The sequence below is a fragment of the Asparagus officinalis genome, chromosome 6 (assembly GCF_001876935.1).
Source record: "Asparagus officinalis chromosome 6, Aspof.V1, whole genome shotgun sequence".
NCBI lineage: Eukaryota > Viridiplantae > Streptophyta > Magnoliopsida > Asparagales > Asparagaceae > Asparagus > Asparagus officinalis.
Genome location: NC_033799.1, coordinates 45,559,365 through 45,578,947, shown reverse-complemented (window position 1 = coordinate 45,578,947; position 19,583 = coordinate 45,559,365). Strand labels below are relative to the sequence as shown.

Here is a 19,583-nt window from a genome sequence, read left to right as displayed (position 1 = left end):
TTTCCAGTCAGAACCGGAAGATACTATAGGCGCTGAAGCCAACCCTCTTTAGTAGGATGATGGGTCCAATAATTATCACATAAATAGTTACCTCTGATAGCCAAACTTATTAGATAATGGCCCACTAGGCGATATGTCATGTCTACCCTTTTCTCCCCTTGCACTTGTTCAAGACTGGGGGTTGGTTTATTCGTAGTTCACTAAATTATGAGTAATAAATTTTCTGAGTTATCATGTTCAATGGAATACCTTTGTTAACCACAAAATCCACAAAACTATCACGTTAACAGTTACCTCTGATAGTCTATCAACTTGTCAATCCGCTTCAATAGGATGGTAGGTTCACAAAACTATCATGTTAAGGATCACCTCTGATAGTCCATCAATTTGTCAATCCTCATCAATAGGATGTCAGGTCCACAAAACTATCACGTTAATGGTCACCTCTGATAGTCTGTTTTTCTCCAAATTCTCCTAACAATCTTCCTTAGTAGGATGGTAGGTCCATAAAACTATCACGTTAACAGTTACCTCTGATAGTCCATCAACTTGTCAATCCTCTTTAAGTAGGATGACAGGTCCACAAAAACTATCACGTTAACATCTACCTCTGATAGTCCATCAACTTATCAATCCTCTTCAAGTAGGATGACAGATCCACAAAAACTATCACGTTAACATCTACCTCTGATAGTCCATTAACTTGTCAATCCTCTTCAAGTAGGATGACAGATCCACAAAAACTATCACGTTAACAGCTACCTCTAATAGTCAAACTCATCAGATAATGGCCTACCTGGCGATGTGACTCTATTCCGACTTCATGGATAGTGCCTCACTAGGCGATGTACCTTGTCTACCTCTTTTTATTCCCCTGTAAGTCTTAATCTAGACCGATGGTTGATTAATTGGAATCATTGGATTGAGAGTAACGAACCTTTCACATCGTCGAGTTAACATTACACTTCTGACGATCATCATCCCCATAGAGTATGAATACAGCTTGCATCACTCCTAATTTATCACGTTAACAATACACCTCTGACAATCAACTTATCAATCCTCGTCAATAGGATGATAGGTCCTCAAAATTGCACAAATCGCAATCTTCCCCAACAAGACACTAAGTCTTTAAAATCTTATTCAAATCGCAAGTATCAAAATTCATCGCTTCTGATGATAAACTCACTTAGCAATTCTCCCCAGCGAGAAGCTAATTCCCAAAATCTTGTATAAGTCACAAGTACACATTCTCCTGTCACGTTAACATCACACCTATGATAATCCACTTATCAATCCTCATCAATAAGATGATAAGTCCACAAAGTTGCTCCGATCGCAACACATTCTTGTCACGTTAATATCTTACCTCTGACAAAATCAACTTATCGACTCTATTCAATAGAGTGATAAGTCCACAAAGTTGCTCCGATCGCAACACATTCCTATCACGTTAACATCACACCTCTGACAATCCACTTATCAATCCTTGTCAATAGGATGATAAGTCCCCAAAGTTACTCCGATCGCAATATTCCCTTGTCACGATAACACCATACCTCTGATAACCCACTTATCATTCCTCGTTAATAGGATGATAAGTCCCCAAAGTTGCTCTGATCGTAATATTCTCTTGTCATGTTAACATCATACCTTTGACAACCCACTTATCAATTCTCTTTAATAGGATGATAAGTCCACAAAGTTGCTCCTATCGCAACACATTCCTATCACGTTAACATTATACCTCTGACAATCCACTTATCAATCCTCGTTAATAGGATGATAAATCCATAAAGTTGCTCCAATCACAACACAAATCATGTCATGTTAACACCAAACCTCTGACAATCAACTTATCGACTCTCTTTAATAGAGCGGTAGGCCCAAAAAATACTGTTAGGTTAACATCACATCTCTAACAGTCAAACCCCCAATGAACTTGTTAATCCTTTTTCAACAAAAATAACAAGTTTTTATTTATAAAGTCCCCAGCGGATTAAAAATTTTCTAGAATTATCCTAGTGATAATAAAGAAAATTTCTGAATTTCACTCTAAGTGAATATTCATGCCAAGGTAATACTGCACCTCTGGCGTTTGCAACTTTCTTTCAATGTTTCAAGAAACAACGGAAGAAACAGTGGTAAAGTCTACGTATTCAACATCGTAGCATTAAAATCCATGTCTTTCATGCATGAGGGACTTTATCTTGATCTCTAAATAGAGATAAGTCTGTATCTAATACATGCTGCCGGGTAGCCTATTCCCGTAATAATAGCAAAGCTCACGTATTCAACATCGTAGCAGGTTGTTATTAATAACACCGAAATCTATGCCTTATACGTATGGGGAACTTTATCCCAAATCCTAGGTAGGATAAGCCTACGCCTAACACGTGTTACCGGTTAGTCTTTTTTTATAAAAATGACAAAGTCTATATATTCAAAATCATAGCATCAAGCCTAAGAGGGTTCATTCTCTTAGCACAACATTACATGTGAAACGGATTCAAATAATTCATATGCTAGCCCGACTCAAACGATAGTCGGTAAAGGCTTATCAAATCCGTTGATGGCTGAGGATTTGTCAAAAATCTTATGCATGTTCGTAGGTCCATTAGCTTAATAGATGTGAGCCGAGACTTGAAACGGATGAGCTAAAGACAAGTCTCAAAAACTTAGTCAAAAATACACGGAAGCCACTTCCACGTCTTAAGTCAAAACGCTAAGGTCTGACTCGCAATGAAAAAACAAACGCCGAGGTCACACCCGTGTTCCAAATTCAACATACAAGGGTGAGACCCGCATCTCAAGTTCAAAATACAGGGTCCACCCCCACATTCTAGAAGCAGAATTATGGCGCATACCTTCACACAGATCCTACGTGGCAAATCCCTTCAACCAAGATGCCTTAGAAGCAAGTGCAGAGAAAAAATCCTTTACCACAAGGAATCAATAGCTCCAAGATCAGAGTTAAGATCCAAAGTATTCCAAAAATTCATCTCAGTCAACCGCGAACTTTCAAAAACTTTGGAGGGGGTTCTGTAGGCTGTCTAAAAATCACAATAGATAGCTGATCCCCATCAAAACACCAATGATGGAACTTATAATCTGACGACTTCCAGAAGCCTTCACAATCAACATCGGGAGTTACAATCTGACGACTCTCATATTCTCAAGGAGCCAAGATGAAGATTACAAGACAATGATCTTCGCATCGCTATGACAAAAGAGATTACTTGTTGATAATCTCTTCGAAGCAAGGCGCAGAACTCATCACCGCGCTCTAAGACCAAAACGCAGAGGTCATCTCTGCGCATCAACACCAAAACGCTGGGGTCGGACCCACGTATATCAACATTAAAACGCTAGGGTCGAACCCGCGTTGCGTCATCAAAACGCGAGTTTCGAACCCGCGTTGCAACATCAAAACGCGAGGTTCGAACCCTCGTTGCAACATCAAAACGCTGGGGTTGAACATGCGTTGCAACATCAAAACGCTGGGGTCGAACCTGCGCTGCAACATCAAAACGCTAGGGTCAGACCCGCGTTTTTGTGTTTGACTGTCTAAAAATCACAATAGATAGTTGATCCCCATCAAAACACCAATGATGGAAGTAACAATCTGACGACTTCCAGAAGCCTTCACAATCAACATCGGGAGTTACAATCTGACGACTCTCATATTCTCAAGGAGCCAAGATGAAGATTACAAGACAATGATCTTTGCATCGCTATGACAAAATAGATTACTTGTTGATAATCTCTTCGAAGCAAGGCGTGGAACTCATCACCGCGCTCTAAGACCAAAACGCATAGGTCATCCCCGCGCATCAACACCAAAACGCTGGGGTCGGACCCGCGTGTGTCAACATTAAAACACTAGGGTCGAACCCGCGTTGTGACATCAAAACGTGAGGTTCGAACCCGCGTTGCAACATTAAAACGTAAGGTTCGAACCCGCATTGCAATATCAAAACGCTGGGGTCGAACCTGCGTTGCAACATCAAAACGCTGGGGTCGAACCTGCGCTGCAACATCAAAACGCTAGGGTCAGACCCGCGTTTTTGTGTTTGACTGGTTCAAACAGAACCTGAACGGTTTTAAAATCATATCTCCACTTAATGGGGATGGTTACACCCCATTATGGAGAGATTTTAGGGGGAATCACACCTCTTAAACCCGTGAACAGTTCCAAAAACTGTTTCCTATATTTGGAGGGCGGTTACACCCTCTTAATCCTCTATAAATAACTGAAAATCAATTCAATTCAGGGGTTCAAGCAGAGGGGGTTTGGCTCTCGGTTTGGTAGCAACATGAGAGATCATTGGGCGAGCTTTTGAGGAGATCGGCATCATCCTATAAGGAAGATCATCTTCAACGTTCGGCAAGGAGGAGCTTCTTCATCCTTGGCTTATAACCGACATTCGGTTAAATCAACTCTTTTTCAAGAGTTCAAACTCGTTCAGAGTTATCAACTCGTCCAGAGTTCTAAAACTTACCATCAGAGTTCTCCACAATGTCAAATCGTGAGGAGAAGACAATCGTTCCAGTGAATCAAGATATTCGGATCGTCAATGGAGAGAAAATTCGACGCGAGCATTCGAGGGAGGTACTCCATCGCCACCGTGAAGAACCCAGTTTTTAAACAAAGGGGATAATCAAATTCATTCTCCTCTCTTTTGTAAACAGGATCCAAATTGTAATTGATTTTGAGATAATACAAATTAGTTTTTCTTTCATTTCTTTTACATCGAATTTTTCCACAAACAATGATCTTCCAAAATTGCCCTTTGGGGTCCAGCATACTAGGGGTGGTTTTCTTTCAAAATTACCCCAACTACAATTCAGCTACAAGCTCCTGACAAAGATGGTCAGTTCAGCATCAACTTAATAACAATAAAAGTTACTAATTCATCAAGTGAAAATAAAATTAACGGCTTTATGATAACACAACCAAAGAGACAATAAAAATGACGTGTTAGAAATATTCAAATACCATGATTTTTTTTGTAGATGTTTTAAGACATTTGGATCATGATGAATGTAATGAATCATCCATTGAAATAGCTCAATCCATACATTGAAAGGTGCATCCTTAGATTCAATCTAAGGTGGCTCATTAGAAGCATATTTCACACATACACTCACGCGCACGCGCGCGCACACACACACATCTTATTTACTAACCCGCTGATCCTATATGTACACATCATCAATCTACCAACAAAAACCCATAGAAATTCAACTCCCAAAAAAATCAATTGAGACTTCCTACCTCTCCATAGCCTAGTGATCATCTCCTCATTTCCACTCAAATTTTTTCTCTCTCAAGCATCATCAAAGCCAAGAAAAAATTCAACCTAGATTTTTAGTATTCGTACTTTGCATCTATCCGAGAGATTTATTCATTGCTATATATGTATGAAAAAAATTGAGAGGAGGCCATCAAGTTCGTTGTTCATTACATAGAAAAATATTGAGTTAACATACTCACCTGAGTCAATATATGTACCCCGAGTCACTGTACTCAACTCTAAACGTACTATCGTCACTCTGTGCTACCCATGGTCAATTGTCGAGTCACTGTACTCACACCCAAGCCACTGTGCTAAACTTTAATCATGTTTTATCTTATTTACATCACAAGATAAATTTTCTTTTCTCTTTTCTATAAGCTCTTTTTTTGCACTATTTCTATGAGCTCTTCTAGCAATTAGCTCATATTTTAAGTCAAGTTTATGCATTTCAAACTACTTTTTTGAAGGTTACTCGTGTTGGGATATTATTCAAATGCATGGTCCTCTAACTTTACGTTGACTTCTTATGAAAGGATACCCATAGCTGTATCTATTTTTAGAAAGTGGATATGAATATGATAAGTGTGATATCCAAACCATATCCGACAGAATGCATCCCTAGTTATGAGTAATAACTATATATTTTAACATGCTCCTCACGCAGGGTTGAGGCCCTTGAATAGGCTGAAATATACACCATGCCAGTAATATATATTTTTAATTTGTTTTAGAAATTCGTGAGCAAAACAGGAAATTAGATTGCTCTGCTATAATGTTAATAGACCATGTCATTACACCAGAATTCCAGATTGCTATGATATCATGTAAAATGACTTTATCATTGCACTAAAACTTAAGATTTCGTAGTCAGAGCTTAAGAGTTACAATGTTTCACACTACGCGCTCAAAAATCATGGCAAAATTATCATTTAACAGTGGTTTCCGGATCCTGGAGATTTCCACTACTTCAACAAATCCCTCAAGACCACATTTTCAAATGCTATCCAGTGCCCTCATTGGGCAACAATTTAATCCCACAATTGTGCTAACAAATGGTCTCAATCCCCCAATTTAGCATCTCCCACTAAAAAAAAGGTAAAAAAAAGGAGTAGGAGAATGTTTAACGCTTTCCAATTACTACTTCCTCCGATCACAGCCACATCCTTTGAGCGCAGTGCTGATCAAGAATCTTCTGGCTCCCAATCTCAACACTCACGCTACACTTCATCATCACATCCACATGCCTCTTGAATATCCCCAATATCGTCACCTTCCCTCCCACCATCGTCGACGTCTCGAGCTCAAGCGACCCTTTCCCCACGTCCTCCATGAACTTCGAATCTCCGACCAATTTGCTTGAAATCACGTTCATCGTCACGTTGGTCCGCAGCGTCCCACGAGCCCCAACTTGCCCTGGCGGCCCATAAGCCACCCCGACTTGTTTGGTCCGATACAGAAGTGTCGTTGTGCTTGATTTGAACTTGAAGGGGAGTGCATTAGGGTTCTTGACCGACACATCGGCTACGACGGTTAGGTTCTTAGTGAGGTCGAGGTCTTTGAAGTTGACGGAGTTCAGTCTCATTGTTGGCTCTCTAACTTTGTATACTGTGAAAGCGAGGATGAGGATGGTCGCGGCGATTGCGGCCATGGCCACAGCAGAGAGACCGATGCAGATTCGCCGTCGACGGGGATCGGGCTTTTCGGCAGTCGGCCAGTCTTTTGCTGGTGAACTTGGGTTTGAGGAGATTGGGAGGATGTTGTTGTTGTTAAAGGAATACATTGTTAGAAAGAGAGTTTGAGATGGAATTGGATGGATAAGGGAGCTGCTTGCTTGTTTAAGTAGCGGGTGGTGACGTGAGTTGTTTTGTTATTTTATGGGAGTTGTTAGGACCTGGAACGTTCAAATTGCCTGGGCGGGGAGGGAATTGGGTTGACTTTAAGCTCAAATGATAAGGGTTTTCTTTGTCATGTTTGGGGTTAAAAATGAAGGAATCTTATTACTTACATCCGTCACTAGTTTTGGACTTGGTTAATTATAGAGGGACTTCGTCTATAGCGGCTAAGGCCGACTTGTTGGTGAGAGAGATCACTTTTTATATGCGGTTTATTTCCAAGAATAATGGTTACTCTCCACTAAGAAATTCAAGTTATGACCTAGGCAGGGGTGTGGTTGAATCGTAACCCGATTAAGGGTCTAAATTGGAACTTGAAAAAAAAAAAAGATCAAGTTTGCAGTTGTTACAATTTCAACCAAATAATAATTCAACCCTTCAACTAGGTTGACTCCACTAACCTGAATAGTAGGGAAGTTGCCAAACACTTCCTAAGATATGTATAACAAGTATTTTATAAGTGAAAGGCCTAAGCCATGCTTAAATTAGAGACTTGTTTTATCGTTGGACTAATTTAACTCATTTTAGTCTTGGGATATAATAATCCAGGAGACAATAATTAGTTAAAATTTTGACAATATATTTGAATTAAAATTTTAATAATATATTTAGCTCAATTGTTATTAACACCTCTAATATCTATATCATGTTTAGAAGCCTGACAGTATAAAGGGGTATAGGATAAAGAAATAATAGCAAATGATAAAATTGTCCTTCCTGCCAAAACATATATTGCCAGATGAATAATTGGGCGGTCTCTTGGCACACGTTAACAGGCGATTTTCGTCCTGCTAACATACGCCCCCGCCTTGGAAAATGACGAAAAAAAAAAAAATTTTAGTATAGGATTACGATCTGGTTCTCAATCCTTGGAGGATAATTCAGATTCAAGATTTGATGAAGATGATGTAATATTGAGCTCTGAGATCATGGGGTCAACTGGACCTTGTGGCGAGAAGAAGAAGAAATCGTTGAACAAGATTCTCAGATCTGATAGATTTCTTGTTGATTCTCAACCTCAGACTCGCTCTCAGATGTTTGGATCTCAAATTCCTTAAGTTAGGAATCTCTCTTGCAATGAAGCGATTGGTGGAGATCAAGAAGCTACACTCAGTGGATCTCCGATCTTGAATTCTGGTGCAAGTGGATCCGGTAAGATTTCTTGGGCTGATAAGGTTGATTTTGAATCATCTGGTCAGCAACAATCAGTTTTGATTTCGGCTAGATCTTTTGATCCAAGTTCACCAAAATTTTTACAGAAAGAGATGCATGTTCTTGATTCTACTACTATTGCATCTAATTCAAATGTGATGAATGCTCCTGCTATTAGATCTAAGAATTTGAATTCAATTCTTGAATCTGTTTCTTTAGATCATGATAAGATTAAGATTGATAACAAAATTGTGTCTCCTTTGGAACCTGAAATCACTGAGCCGCTATAAAACAGAGCCGATAAGAAAAGTTGGTCAAGTCTTTTTGCCGACAATAGCAAGACATGTTTGTGGTATGTCATTGAATTTTTGACACCTGAGAACAAAGATTTTGTGACTTTTAGTGAGGAGGAATGAAATGAAGGCAATTCAAATTGGCAATTTTCTTTAATTGGCCAAGTATTAGGATTAAATGTAAAATTTAAGGCTATGGAAACCTATGTTCAAAAAGTCTGGACTCATTGGTCAGTGCCTGAAGTGTGTCTGCTTAAATCAGGCTTATTCTTGTTCAAATTCAAGACCAAAGAGGAAATGGATGATATTTTAGTGAATGGCCCCTGGTTATTTGGTTCTAGACCCCTCCTATTGAAAGTTTGGTCTAATGATGAAGATATAGAAAGGATAAATGATAATGTTTACCCCCTATGGATACAGTTGCCTGGACTGAGATTAAACCTATGGAGCTCAAATGCAATAAGTAAAATAACTAGTCAAGTTGGGAGGCCCATTGCCATAGACAAGTTAACTGCTAACAAACAAAGATTGGCTTATGCTAGAGTTTTAGTTGAAGTTCATATGCCTTCACCTCTTCCAGACATAATTCCTATTCATGATCCAAATGGTAAAAATTTTAATCAAAAGGTGATTTATGAGCTTAAGCCTAAATGGTGTAATAGTTGCAAACTTCTGGGGCATGATACAGAGTTTTGTAAGAGATACCCCATTACTAAAAGATGGGTCCAAAAATCAAAACCTATAAATCAAGCTGACCCTGGAGTTTTGGGGACTAAACCTGTCTTGAAAGGAGAACAGTGTTCAGGTGGAGATAATGCTGTCCAAATGCATAAACTTATTTCTGGGGATTCAATTGGAGGGGTAAATTCACATAATAAGGAGTGCTCTCCAATAAATAATCTTGTGCATACTGTACATGCCCAAGATCATGATCAAGGTGACCTCAAGTTGAAGGAAATACAATCTGGCCTGTCAGATGACAGATGCAAACCATCAGGTCAGAAAAGTTTGAGGCTCAACAATCTGGACTCTGTGCACATTGTGCATGTTCAGGATCAATTTTCTGGATTATTACCTAGGGGGATACATTCACAGGCTGAGCAAAATTTGTGCACCTCAGTAAATAATTTGGTGCATGCTGTGCATGTTTAGGACCATGGAATTTGGAATTCTATAGTAGGCAAAAATTCCCAAGCTAGCAGGAATTAGGCAAATATGCATAAATCTGGAATTAGGAGCTTTCCATCTCTTGAAAACTCCTTTGATCACCTCAATAAACTGGTGGATGACCCCCTAAATATTAATGGAGGGGATGTTCTAGAAATATGAATATCTCTTTTTGGAATATTAAAGGGCTAAATAAGTCCTCTAAACAACATTTGGTTAAGCTCCATATACAACAACATCATATCTCTTTTATAGCTCCCATTGAAGTAAAAATCAAGCTTGACAAGCTTCCTGCTATAATAAAGAAGTTACATAGTAACTGGAAGTGGATTTCTAATGCAAATAGTTCTAGTAAAGCCAGATTACTGATTTTATGGGATCCAAATACTCTGGATGTTCATGTTGATAGGGTTTCTACCCAGCTTATTTCCTGTTCAGTTAAATCCCTGGATGGTAGAATTGATTGTTTAGTTACCTCTATATATGGACATAATCATCAAGAAAATAGGAAGGTTCTTTGGAAAGATCTTTTTCAAATTCAACAGTCAGTTGGGAACAAAGCATGTATTCTATCTGGTGATTTCAATACTATTACTGGGCAAGAGGATAAAATTGGTGGCCTTGCAGTTACTGAAGCTGTAACTATTGATTTTAGGGAATTTATTGACAATTGTCAATTGTCACATTTAAAAACTGATGGCTGCTACTATACATGGAATAATAAACAAGACTCTAATTTCAGGGTTTGGAGTAGATTGGATAGAACTTTGGTTAATGACTCTTGGATCAATTTGCATAACTCTAGCCATGTTGAGTATCTTCCTCCCAGTTGCTCTGATCACTCCCCAGCTCTACTTTCAATATATGATAACTGTGTGCAAGGAAAGAAGCCATTTAAGTTTTTCAAGATGTGGAATAAGCATGAAAACTACTTGCCTATTATTTCTTCTGTATGGCAAAACTCAATTGCAGGATGTGCTATGTTTTCTGTTGCAAGCAAACTGAAGCTACTGAAGAATGCACTGAAGGATTTAAACAAAAGGAGTTTTCACAATATCAGTGAGAAAGTGATCAGGGCTAGAATTAATCTGGAAAATATGCAAAATAATCTACAGGAGGACCCTCTCAATACTGATTTGATTAATCAAGAAAAAGAGTGCTTTGCTTTATACAACAAACTTTTGGACTGTGAACTATCATTCTATCATCAGAAATCCAGAATCCAGTGGAATGTGCAGGGAGATAGATGTACAAACTTCTTTCATTCTGCAATTAAAGCTAAAAGACATCTCAATAGAGTAATGGTGCTATACAATAATGCAGGATGCAGACTAACTGATGGTGAAGAGATAATTCAGGAGTTTGTTTCTTTTTATAAGAGTCTCATGGGCTCATCTACAAAAACATCTAGGCCTGATGGTGATATCATTTCCAATGGTCCATGTCTGGATGAGGCTCAAGCTAGTTCCTGTCTTCTCTAGTGTCCAAGGAGGAAATTAAAAGTGCAGTCTTCTCTATGGGTGATGATAAAGCTCCTGGGCCTGATGGGTATAGTATGACATTCTATAAATCTGCCTGGCATAACATTGGGGATGAGGTAACTAAAGCCATAAATGATTTCTTTAGAATTGGCAAGCTACTAGGAATGATCAATGCTACATCAATCACTTTGATTCCAAAAATAAAGTGTCCTAAGACTCCATCAAATTTCAGACCCATTGTCTGCTGCAATTGTCTTTATAAGATAATTTCAAAAATTCTAGCTAACAGGATTAAATCTGTTATGAGGATTTTGATTAACAAGGCTCAAAGTGCTTTTGTGAGAGGTAGGCAAATCTCAAGTAACATCTTACTAGCTCATGTGATACTAAAAAAACTATAGCAGAAAACATATCTCTCCCAGAATTATGTTGAGCATTGATATCAAAAAAGCATTTGACACTATTAACTAGGATATTTTAAATGATATGCTTAAAGGCCTTGGATTTCCAGTCAAGATGGTTAATTGGATTATGGCCTGCATTACTACCCTCAAGTATTCCATTTCTTTAAATGGTACTCTTCATGGCTACTTCAAAGGTGAGAGGGGTTTAAGACAAGGTGATCCCCTCTCACCATACTTGTTCAACTTGAGTATGGAGTATCTCTTAAGGAAGTTGGATTTACTCAAGGATAACAAGTCTTTAAAATTCCATCCTAGATGTGGAAATCTCAAAATCACTCATTTAATTTTTGCGGGTGACCTTCTCCTCTTCTCTAAAGGTGATCTTTATTCACTCAATTTGCTTCACAAGTGCTTTAAACATTTTAGTGCTGTATCAGGTCTTGAGGCAAATCCTGGAAAATGCAAAGCTTTTTATGGAGGCATTGATGATAATCTAAAAGGCCTTGTTTCAAACCTTCTAAATTTCTCTGAAGGAGTTTTACCCATCACATATCTGGGTGTTCCTCTGATCTGTAAACGTTTATCGTACATGGATTGCTCCACTCTCTTCAACAAGATTACAGGCCAATTCTAGTCTTGTCTAAAAAACAGATCTCTGTCTTATGCAGGTAGATTACAAATAATCAAAAGTGTTATCCTTGGTATACAAAATTACTGGATTTCAAATTATGTTCTGTCGGTTAGAGTGCTTCAGAAAATTGACGAACTATGCAGGAATTTTCTCTAGGGCAATTCTGAACAAGCTCACAAAACTCCTCTTATTTCATGGGATCAAATTTGCTTGAATAAGAAATTTGGAGGCCTAGGCTTCTATTCTGCATCTATATGGAGTACAGCTGCAACACTGAGGTTAATCTGGAATATACAAGTAAGCAAAGAAAATCTATGGATCAAGTGGATACATGGTACATATTTAAAAAACTGTGATGTCTGGCATGTTCAAGCAAAAAATAGTGATTCGTGGATGTGGAAACAGATCTTGAAGGTTAGAGATATGGCCCAGGGACATTTTGGAAGTGGTGATAATCTAAAGTTGATCATTCAATCTTGCCGCAGGAATTCAAAAATACAACTGTCTGCTTTATATGATGCTATCCCCCCTGTATCTACCTTGGTGCCTTGGTTTGACATAGTGTGGGAGTCCTCTAATTACCCCCGACATGCATTTATCAGTTGGTTAGCATTTCAGAATCGTTTGCTCACTCAAGACAGATTGATTAGGAGGGGTATTATTAACATAAACAACTACAATTTTTCCTCTGGTTCTGAGAGCAGGGATCATCTTTTTTTTTGAATGTTGCTACTCTAAAGATGTGTGGGTCGTGGTTATGAATTGGCTGCAGTTCAGGTGGAGATCGTGCAAGTGGGATCAAATTTTGAACTGGTTTTGTTTCAAGTTGAGGGGGAGAGGCTTTAAGCAAAAACTAAAGAAATTGGCTCTTACCTCATCAATTTATAGCATATGGAATGAGAGGAATGCCAGGATTTTTCAGCATGAATTGAAGTCAGCTGATCAGCTATTCAAAGAGATCAAATTCAACATTTTTGCTATTATTCTTAATGGTCCTTTTGCTGCTGAAAATAGAGAATGGATATGTGCTTTGTAGGCTTGAGTAAAAGAGATGTAAGTTGTTTTGGATTGTTTTGTAATTCTCAGTTCAACTGAGATCTTGATATGATGTATTTTCACATTTGGAAGATGAATAAAGTTACTGTTCATTGACCAAAAAAAAAAATTATATAGCCGGATCAAATATGACAAATATGATTATTCAAAACTTCACAGTATGATGTGAGATTTCTTGAAAAGTTTGCATCTGCCAAACCGTTTCATGATCAAAGAATGAACGCATAGTAAGTAATAGCAACATGCATGTGAGCCATGCATGAAATGTTACCGTTAGTTAAAAAATGCAAAAGGAAGAAAAGGGAGGAGCAGCGTGATGATTTTCAAACTCCACATAATTAATAGGGTGAAAACTTGATTCGGATAACAATGAAAATTCTCCTAAAGTTTTGTTTTTTTGTTTGTTTGTCTTGTTTATCAAACACTAGATGAAGAAAGTAACCTGATAAATGCTAAATTTCATACTTGTAAATTGAACTGTCACATATCTTTGAAGATTGCAGATGAGGATTGAGAGAGAGAGAGAGAGAGAGAGAGAGGTGAGAAGAAACCCATGTGAAACAATAAGAAGGAATGAGAAGAAGCGGGCGAGAGAAAAAAGCAAAGAGGGAAATGCCAGGTAACATATAGGAATGTTTAGGGGTAAGGGAGCGGGTGAGGGGTGTGGCTGGTGGTGTGGCCGGAGGTGTGTCTGTAGCATTTTTTTTAGCATCTAATCTTAACTGACAAATATTCGGAGGATTATAATAACACTCCTTCACCTCCTTCGATTGTTTTCACAGAAATATCGGAAGTAGAAAATAGATCAAAGAAGTAAGTTGTAAATTTATGATGTATGATCTGGTGGAAGTAGAAACTTTTTTGTTTGTTTCACATATTTTGTAAAGTAGTGGAAATAGTAATTCTTATTCTTCCATCTCTTTTTTATTTGGATAGAATTAAAAAGCTATTAGGAAGTAACTAATAAAAGAAATATTAATAACAAAATTAGTTATTTCCTAATTAATATGCATTTCACTTACTTCTAAATTACTTCCAAGCCTTGAGAGGTGGAATTTTTTTTAGAAAGTATTGGAAGTAAGTTTTTCAGAAAAACAAACATAATTTTTTACTTGGAAGTAGCAGAAGTAGCCTCTACTTTATTTACTTCAGCTACTTCATAATTACTTCTGTGCAAACAAGCAGACTCTTAATAAAAATTTTTGGTACTATTTTATTTTTAAGGACTAAAGAATCCGGTATAATCCTCTCCAAAAATTTGATACAAACACGTTATTATTTAAATCTAAATAATCTGGTACTATTCTATTTAAATTTAAATCTAAGTAGAAATTTGCGTATCCTTGATGGGCTTTCCAGTCAAGGATGCTACAAATACCGTCAAGGATGCATAATCTTGATGGCAGCTTGTTAAGGATACGCCATCAGTAAAAGTCCCGTCAGGAAAGTAACATCCACGACAGGGTTCCTTTAATTCTTGTTAAGGATACGCCATGGCAGCTTGTTAAGGATGCATATTCTTGATGTTTTCACATTCTTGACAAGCAAACAGTCAAGGATAAGCGTGACTGACAAATTTTCCGTTAGTTTTCTTGCACAATCTCTGACAGTTAGCTGACAGGGATGCACATCATTGACAGGCTTTTCGTGAGTGATGTTTATATCATTCTTGATGGGGACGACGTTAGGAATGACTCACCTTGATGACTGTCTTGTCAATGATATTATATACATCTTGACGGGGTTGCGTCAAGGATATACATCCTTGACGACAATCCAATCAAGTATGTTTATAATCAGCAAAAAGAAATACTGCTGAAACAATATATTTTTCCCTGTACATATTAAATCATAAATTTAAAATTCTCTACACATTCCATAACTAATATTTCACATACATCCATACACTACATTCAACATTTTCACAATCCAAATTTCACAAAATCTCTACAAACATCTCGCATACATTCAAATTTCACAAATTCCCTGCACATTTCATAACTAATATCTCACAAATATCCACACACTACATTCGAAACTTCCACAAGCCCAAATTTTATAAAATCTCCACAAACATTTAACAAACCACACAAACAATATGATAATCATCCATATATCTCACAAAATATCTATATTCACATACATCATATACCAACATACATACTCACATAAACATGCTAAAGTCCAGAAAAGATCCACATCCATACCTACATACATCTCACAACTCCAACAAACACGAGTTTAGGATATAAAGTATACAAAAATATCATAATCTCCAATATAAGGATGTCCAAGATACAAAAATAAAAAAATAAAAAGAATAAAAAATCAATAATTCAGGTCATCCGCCCCATGCATGTCATCATCTACGTTGTTACTGACGTCTCCATCCCTACAACTCGTGCTCCTAATGACATCATATTCATTCTAACAGTAAAATAATTTTAGTTTAGAATCATGCATTTAGTGTTGTGCATGTATAGTCATTTTTTACATATATAAATAAGCATACATGCCTACTACTCTCTCCACTGCTGGTAAATGCCTTTTGAGAGGCCAAAAAGTTCATCATGGACGTTTGCAGCCGAGTAGAAATCTGATGTCTACAAGATTTCATTATTTACCTAGAAACCATCACAAAAGTAGCTGTAGGGTGGATCATTCCCATAATCTCCTCCTGAATATCCACCCACAATTCCTCGGTGATCTGACCATCCAAAAGATTCATCACCGATGTAACAAGCTACGCCTACTAAGTGCATTCCTCCTTGGCATGTAAGAGGGTACCCCCGAGGGCATCGTCAATAGCGTCAAGATCATCGGAGGCTGGAATGGTGTAGACAACCTCTGAGCTCCAACTCCCATCCACCTGGTGCTCCCCTTTTTGGGAAGTCAACTAACCAAATGGCTCACAATGTAATTTCCCTCTCTAGTCAGGGGCTCCTGGCTCTATCAACAACCTCAGCATACGTGTTCTTCAATGCTTCCTAAAAGACAAAAAAAATCAATATAAGAGTTGGCATTTCAATAATAAAGATAATGTAAACCGTGAGGATTACTTTTAGTATTATGTAATTCATTGAGGGCGTGTAAGTAAATACACCGTTAAATTGATATACACCTTAATTTAGGAAACTTCAATCTAGAGGCCGCGAGGTCATCAAATCATATTTGCAAGTGGTTAGCAAGAAATTGGTGGAATATAGGTCCATTCGGATAAATTCCCCAATAGTTTATTGTTCAAAGAAACTAGGAGTACATATGTAATTTTTAAAATCCATTCATAAAAGTAAATTATCTGCATATTCTTAGCTAGTTGTAGCATTTTGCAGGGTCTGTCCTGGGATCTCCACACAAAAGGGTCTATGTGAATCAGTTTATCAGAAGCTAGGGTCTTGTGCTACAAATCTCAGTAGTTGGAGCAAAGAGTGTTTTGGTAGATGGAGGCACAGATTATCAGTTGTTTAGTGAAAACTGTAGTCTCTCTACTCTTCTCCTGATGTGGGGGATCGTATGGATGAGGTCCAAAGACTTGAGAAAGAGAGGGAGGTTCTTGAGTATAGGGAAGAGAGCTTCTGGCGATAGCGAGCTAGAGTTGATTGGCTCCGAGATGGGGACTGTAACATAGAATTCTTCCATATTAGAGCTTCCACTAGGAGGAGAAAGAACTTCACTAGCCGTCTACATCATCCTAGTGGCACTTGGGTAGAGGATCAGGTGGGAATTGCAATACTTATTCAGGAGTATTTCTCAGAACTATTTTCTTGTTCCACTCCTTCAAAGGAGGTTTTGGCTGAGGTGGGTGGTGTTATCTCTTGTAAGCTTTCAGTGAATGACCTCCGAATCATTTTTTAGCCTTTTACATGTGATGAGATATGGGGTGCTCTTCGATCTATAGGTCCTTCTAAGGCACCCGACCCAGATAGCTTCCATGCATCCTTTTTTCAGTCCCAGTGGTCTGTTATTGGCCCATATATTCTAGGTGCATGTTTGAAGATTCTATATAGGGGCTTGTCTATCAGGTCTTGGAATAAAATCAATGTGGTTCTCATCCCCAAAAAGGATTCACCTAGGACTGTGGCTGAATTTAGACCTATTGGTCTATGTAATATGGTCTACAAGATTGTTATGAAAACCATTGCTAACAGGATAAAGTGAGTTCTTTGTGGATTGGTTGGATGCTTTTAGAGTGCTTTTGTCCCAGGGAGATAAATTCAGGATAATGTCATTGTTTCTTTTGAACTTCTCCACACATTGCAAAAAAGGAGACGAGGTCAGTCTGGCCATATGACACTAAAATTGGATATGAGTAAGGCATATGATAGAGTGGAATGATGGTTTATTAACAAGTCCCTTCAGGTCATGGGATTTCTAGATCATTGGAGGCATCTCATCTTAGACTATATTTCTATTTCCTCACTCCCTTTCTGCCTTAATGGGCAGATTGTGGGTCAGGTCACTCCTACTCGTGGTCTGTGATAAGGATGCCCACTATCTCCATATTTGTTTATTCTCTGTACAAAAGCTCTCTCGACACTGATCATCAAACAAGAGGAGAACAGATGCATTAGAGGGTTATCTTGTTCCCGGTTGGGGTTAAGGATTTCTCACTTGTTCTTTGAAGATGACTCTTTGGTTTCTACTATATGAGGCTACAACCGGTCAAAAAGTCAACTTCAGAAGTCTGTCATCACCTTTAGCCCCTGTGTAGATAAGAATACTAGGATCTCTATTTTCTCTGTATTGGGGCTTGATAGGACCCAGTCACATGATCGATACATAGGCCTCTCTTTGGTGGTTGGAAGAAGCTATCGTTAGACTTTTGCTTCAATCAGAGACTCAGTTTGGAAAAGAGTCCAATTTTGGAGGAGGGGTCTTTTCCGAGCTGAGAGACGAGAGGTTATGGTGAAAGCTATTTTGCAGACGATCCCATGCTATGTGATGAGTATCTTTCGCATTCCAATTTCTTTGTGCAGTGAGATTGAGTCTATCATTATGAGATTCTGGTGGGGATCAACTTCTGGTGAGAGAAAGATTCACTGGGTTAGGTGGCAGAAGGTGTGTCGTGTAAAGTCAAAGGGTGGTCTAGGCTTTAGAGATCTACAAATTTTTAATCACACGTTGGTGGCTAAGCAGTCATGGAGAATCATTCAGGACCCTTCTTCTCTGGCTAGTAGGTTTTGTAAGGGAAAGTATTTCAGGGACTCAGACTTCCTTTCAGCTGGTGTCGTCCCTAGCTGCTCTTATTTATGGCGGAGCATTATCTGAGTGAGAGAGATCCTAGCTTGAGGTTTGAGATAGAGGATAGGTAATGGCCAGAGTGTCTTTATCAGTACTAACCACATGGATTCCAAGGCTCTTTTCTTTCAAGCCAGTCACTTCTCCAATCGACCCATCTAGAAGGGTGGCTAAGCTGATCTATGCTTTGGGTACTTGGAATCTCTGCTGCCTTTGAGACTGCCCTTCATATCTTCACCGTCTGCTCCTTTGCTTGTTTAGTGTGGGAATCCTTAGATCTTTGAGAAGTGATTAATGGTTTTCGAGGTACGTCTTGTGGTGATTTTCTTTTCCATCTCACCTCTGTTTGCCCTAAGGACTCTCTAGCTTTGGCTTTCACAACCATGTGGTTTATATGGGGGAAAAAATATGTGCTCTCATGGTGGTGGTGTTAGAGAGGCCTCGGTCTTAGTGACTCGAATTCTCTATTTTGTGGAGGAAGGGGGTAGAATTAGAGGTCTCTCCCGTGAAATTGCCACCCATTCCAAATGGCGTTCTGCTTGGTATCCCCCTACTCCTGGTTTGCTGAAGCTCAACACAGATGTTGTTGTTCCTCTGGAAGGAGATATTATTGGTTTGGGAGGTGTTATCCGGGATCACCATAGACATGTGATTGGTTGCTACTATATAGGGATAAAGGCTCCTATGTCTGTAGATTATGCCGAGCTGTTGACTATCTTGGAAGGCATTCGCTTTGTTTGGCGTATGAACTGGAGGATTTTAATGGTGGAAATTGACTCTCTAAAGGTTGTCTCCTTGGTGGACTCTCCTACTCCTTTTGCTTCCTTGGCTCCTATTGCAGATGAAGTTCATGCTGGTCTAACTATTACTGACTGCTCTAAAGTTTATTATGTTAGGCATACAAGTAATGGTGTTGCTCATTCCCTAGCTAAGTCGGTTGACTGTTTATCCTCTTAGTTTTTGTCTTTT

At 38.6% G+C, this 19,583-nt stretch overlaps 2 protein-coding genes across 2 annotated transcripts; one reads left to right on the top strand and one right to left on the bottom strand.

The window, feature by feature from the left end:
- On the bottom strand, positions 6,299–7,115 carry LOC109844831. Its single transcript, XM_020413979.1, has one exon. The coding sequence runs from the start codon at positions 7,078–7,080 to the stop codon at positions 6,451–6,453; it is 630 nt and encodes a 209-aa protein (XP_020269568.1). The 5' UTR covers positions 7,081–7,115; the 3' UTR covers positions 6,299–6,450.
- Positions 9,963–11,285, top strand: LOC109846122. The gene has a single exon (XM_020415349.1). It carries the CDS (start codon positions 9,963–9,965, stop codon positions 11,283–11,285), a length of 1,323 nt encoding a protein of 440 aa, XP_020270938.1.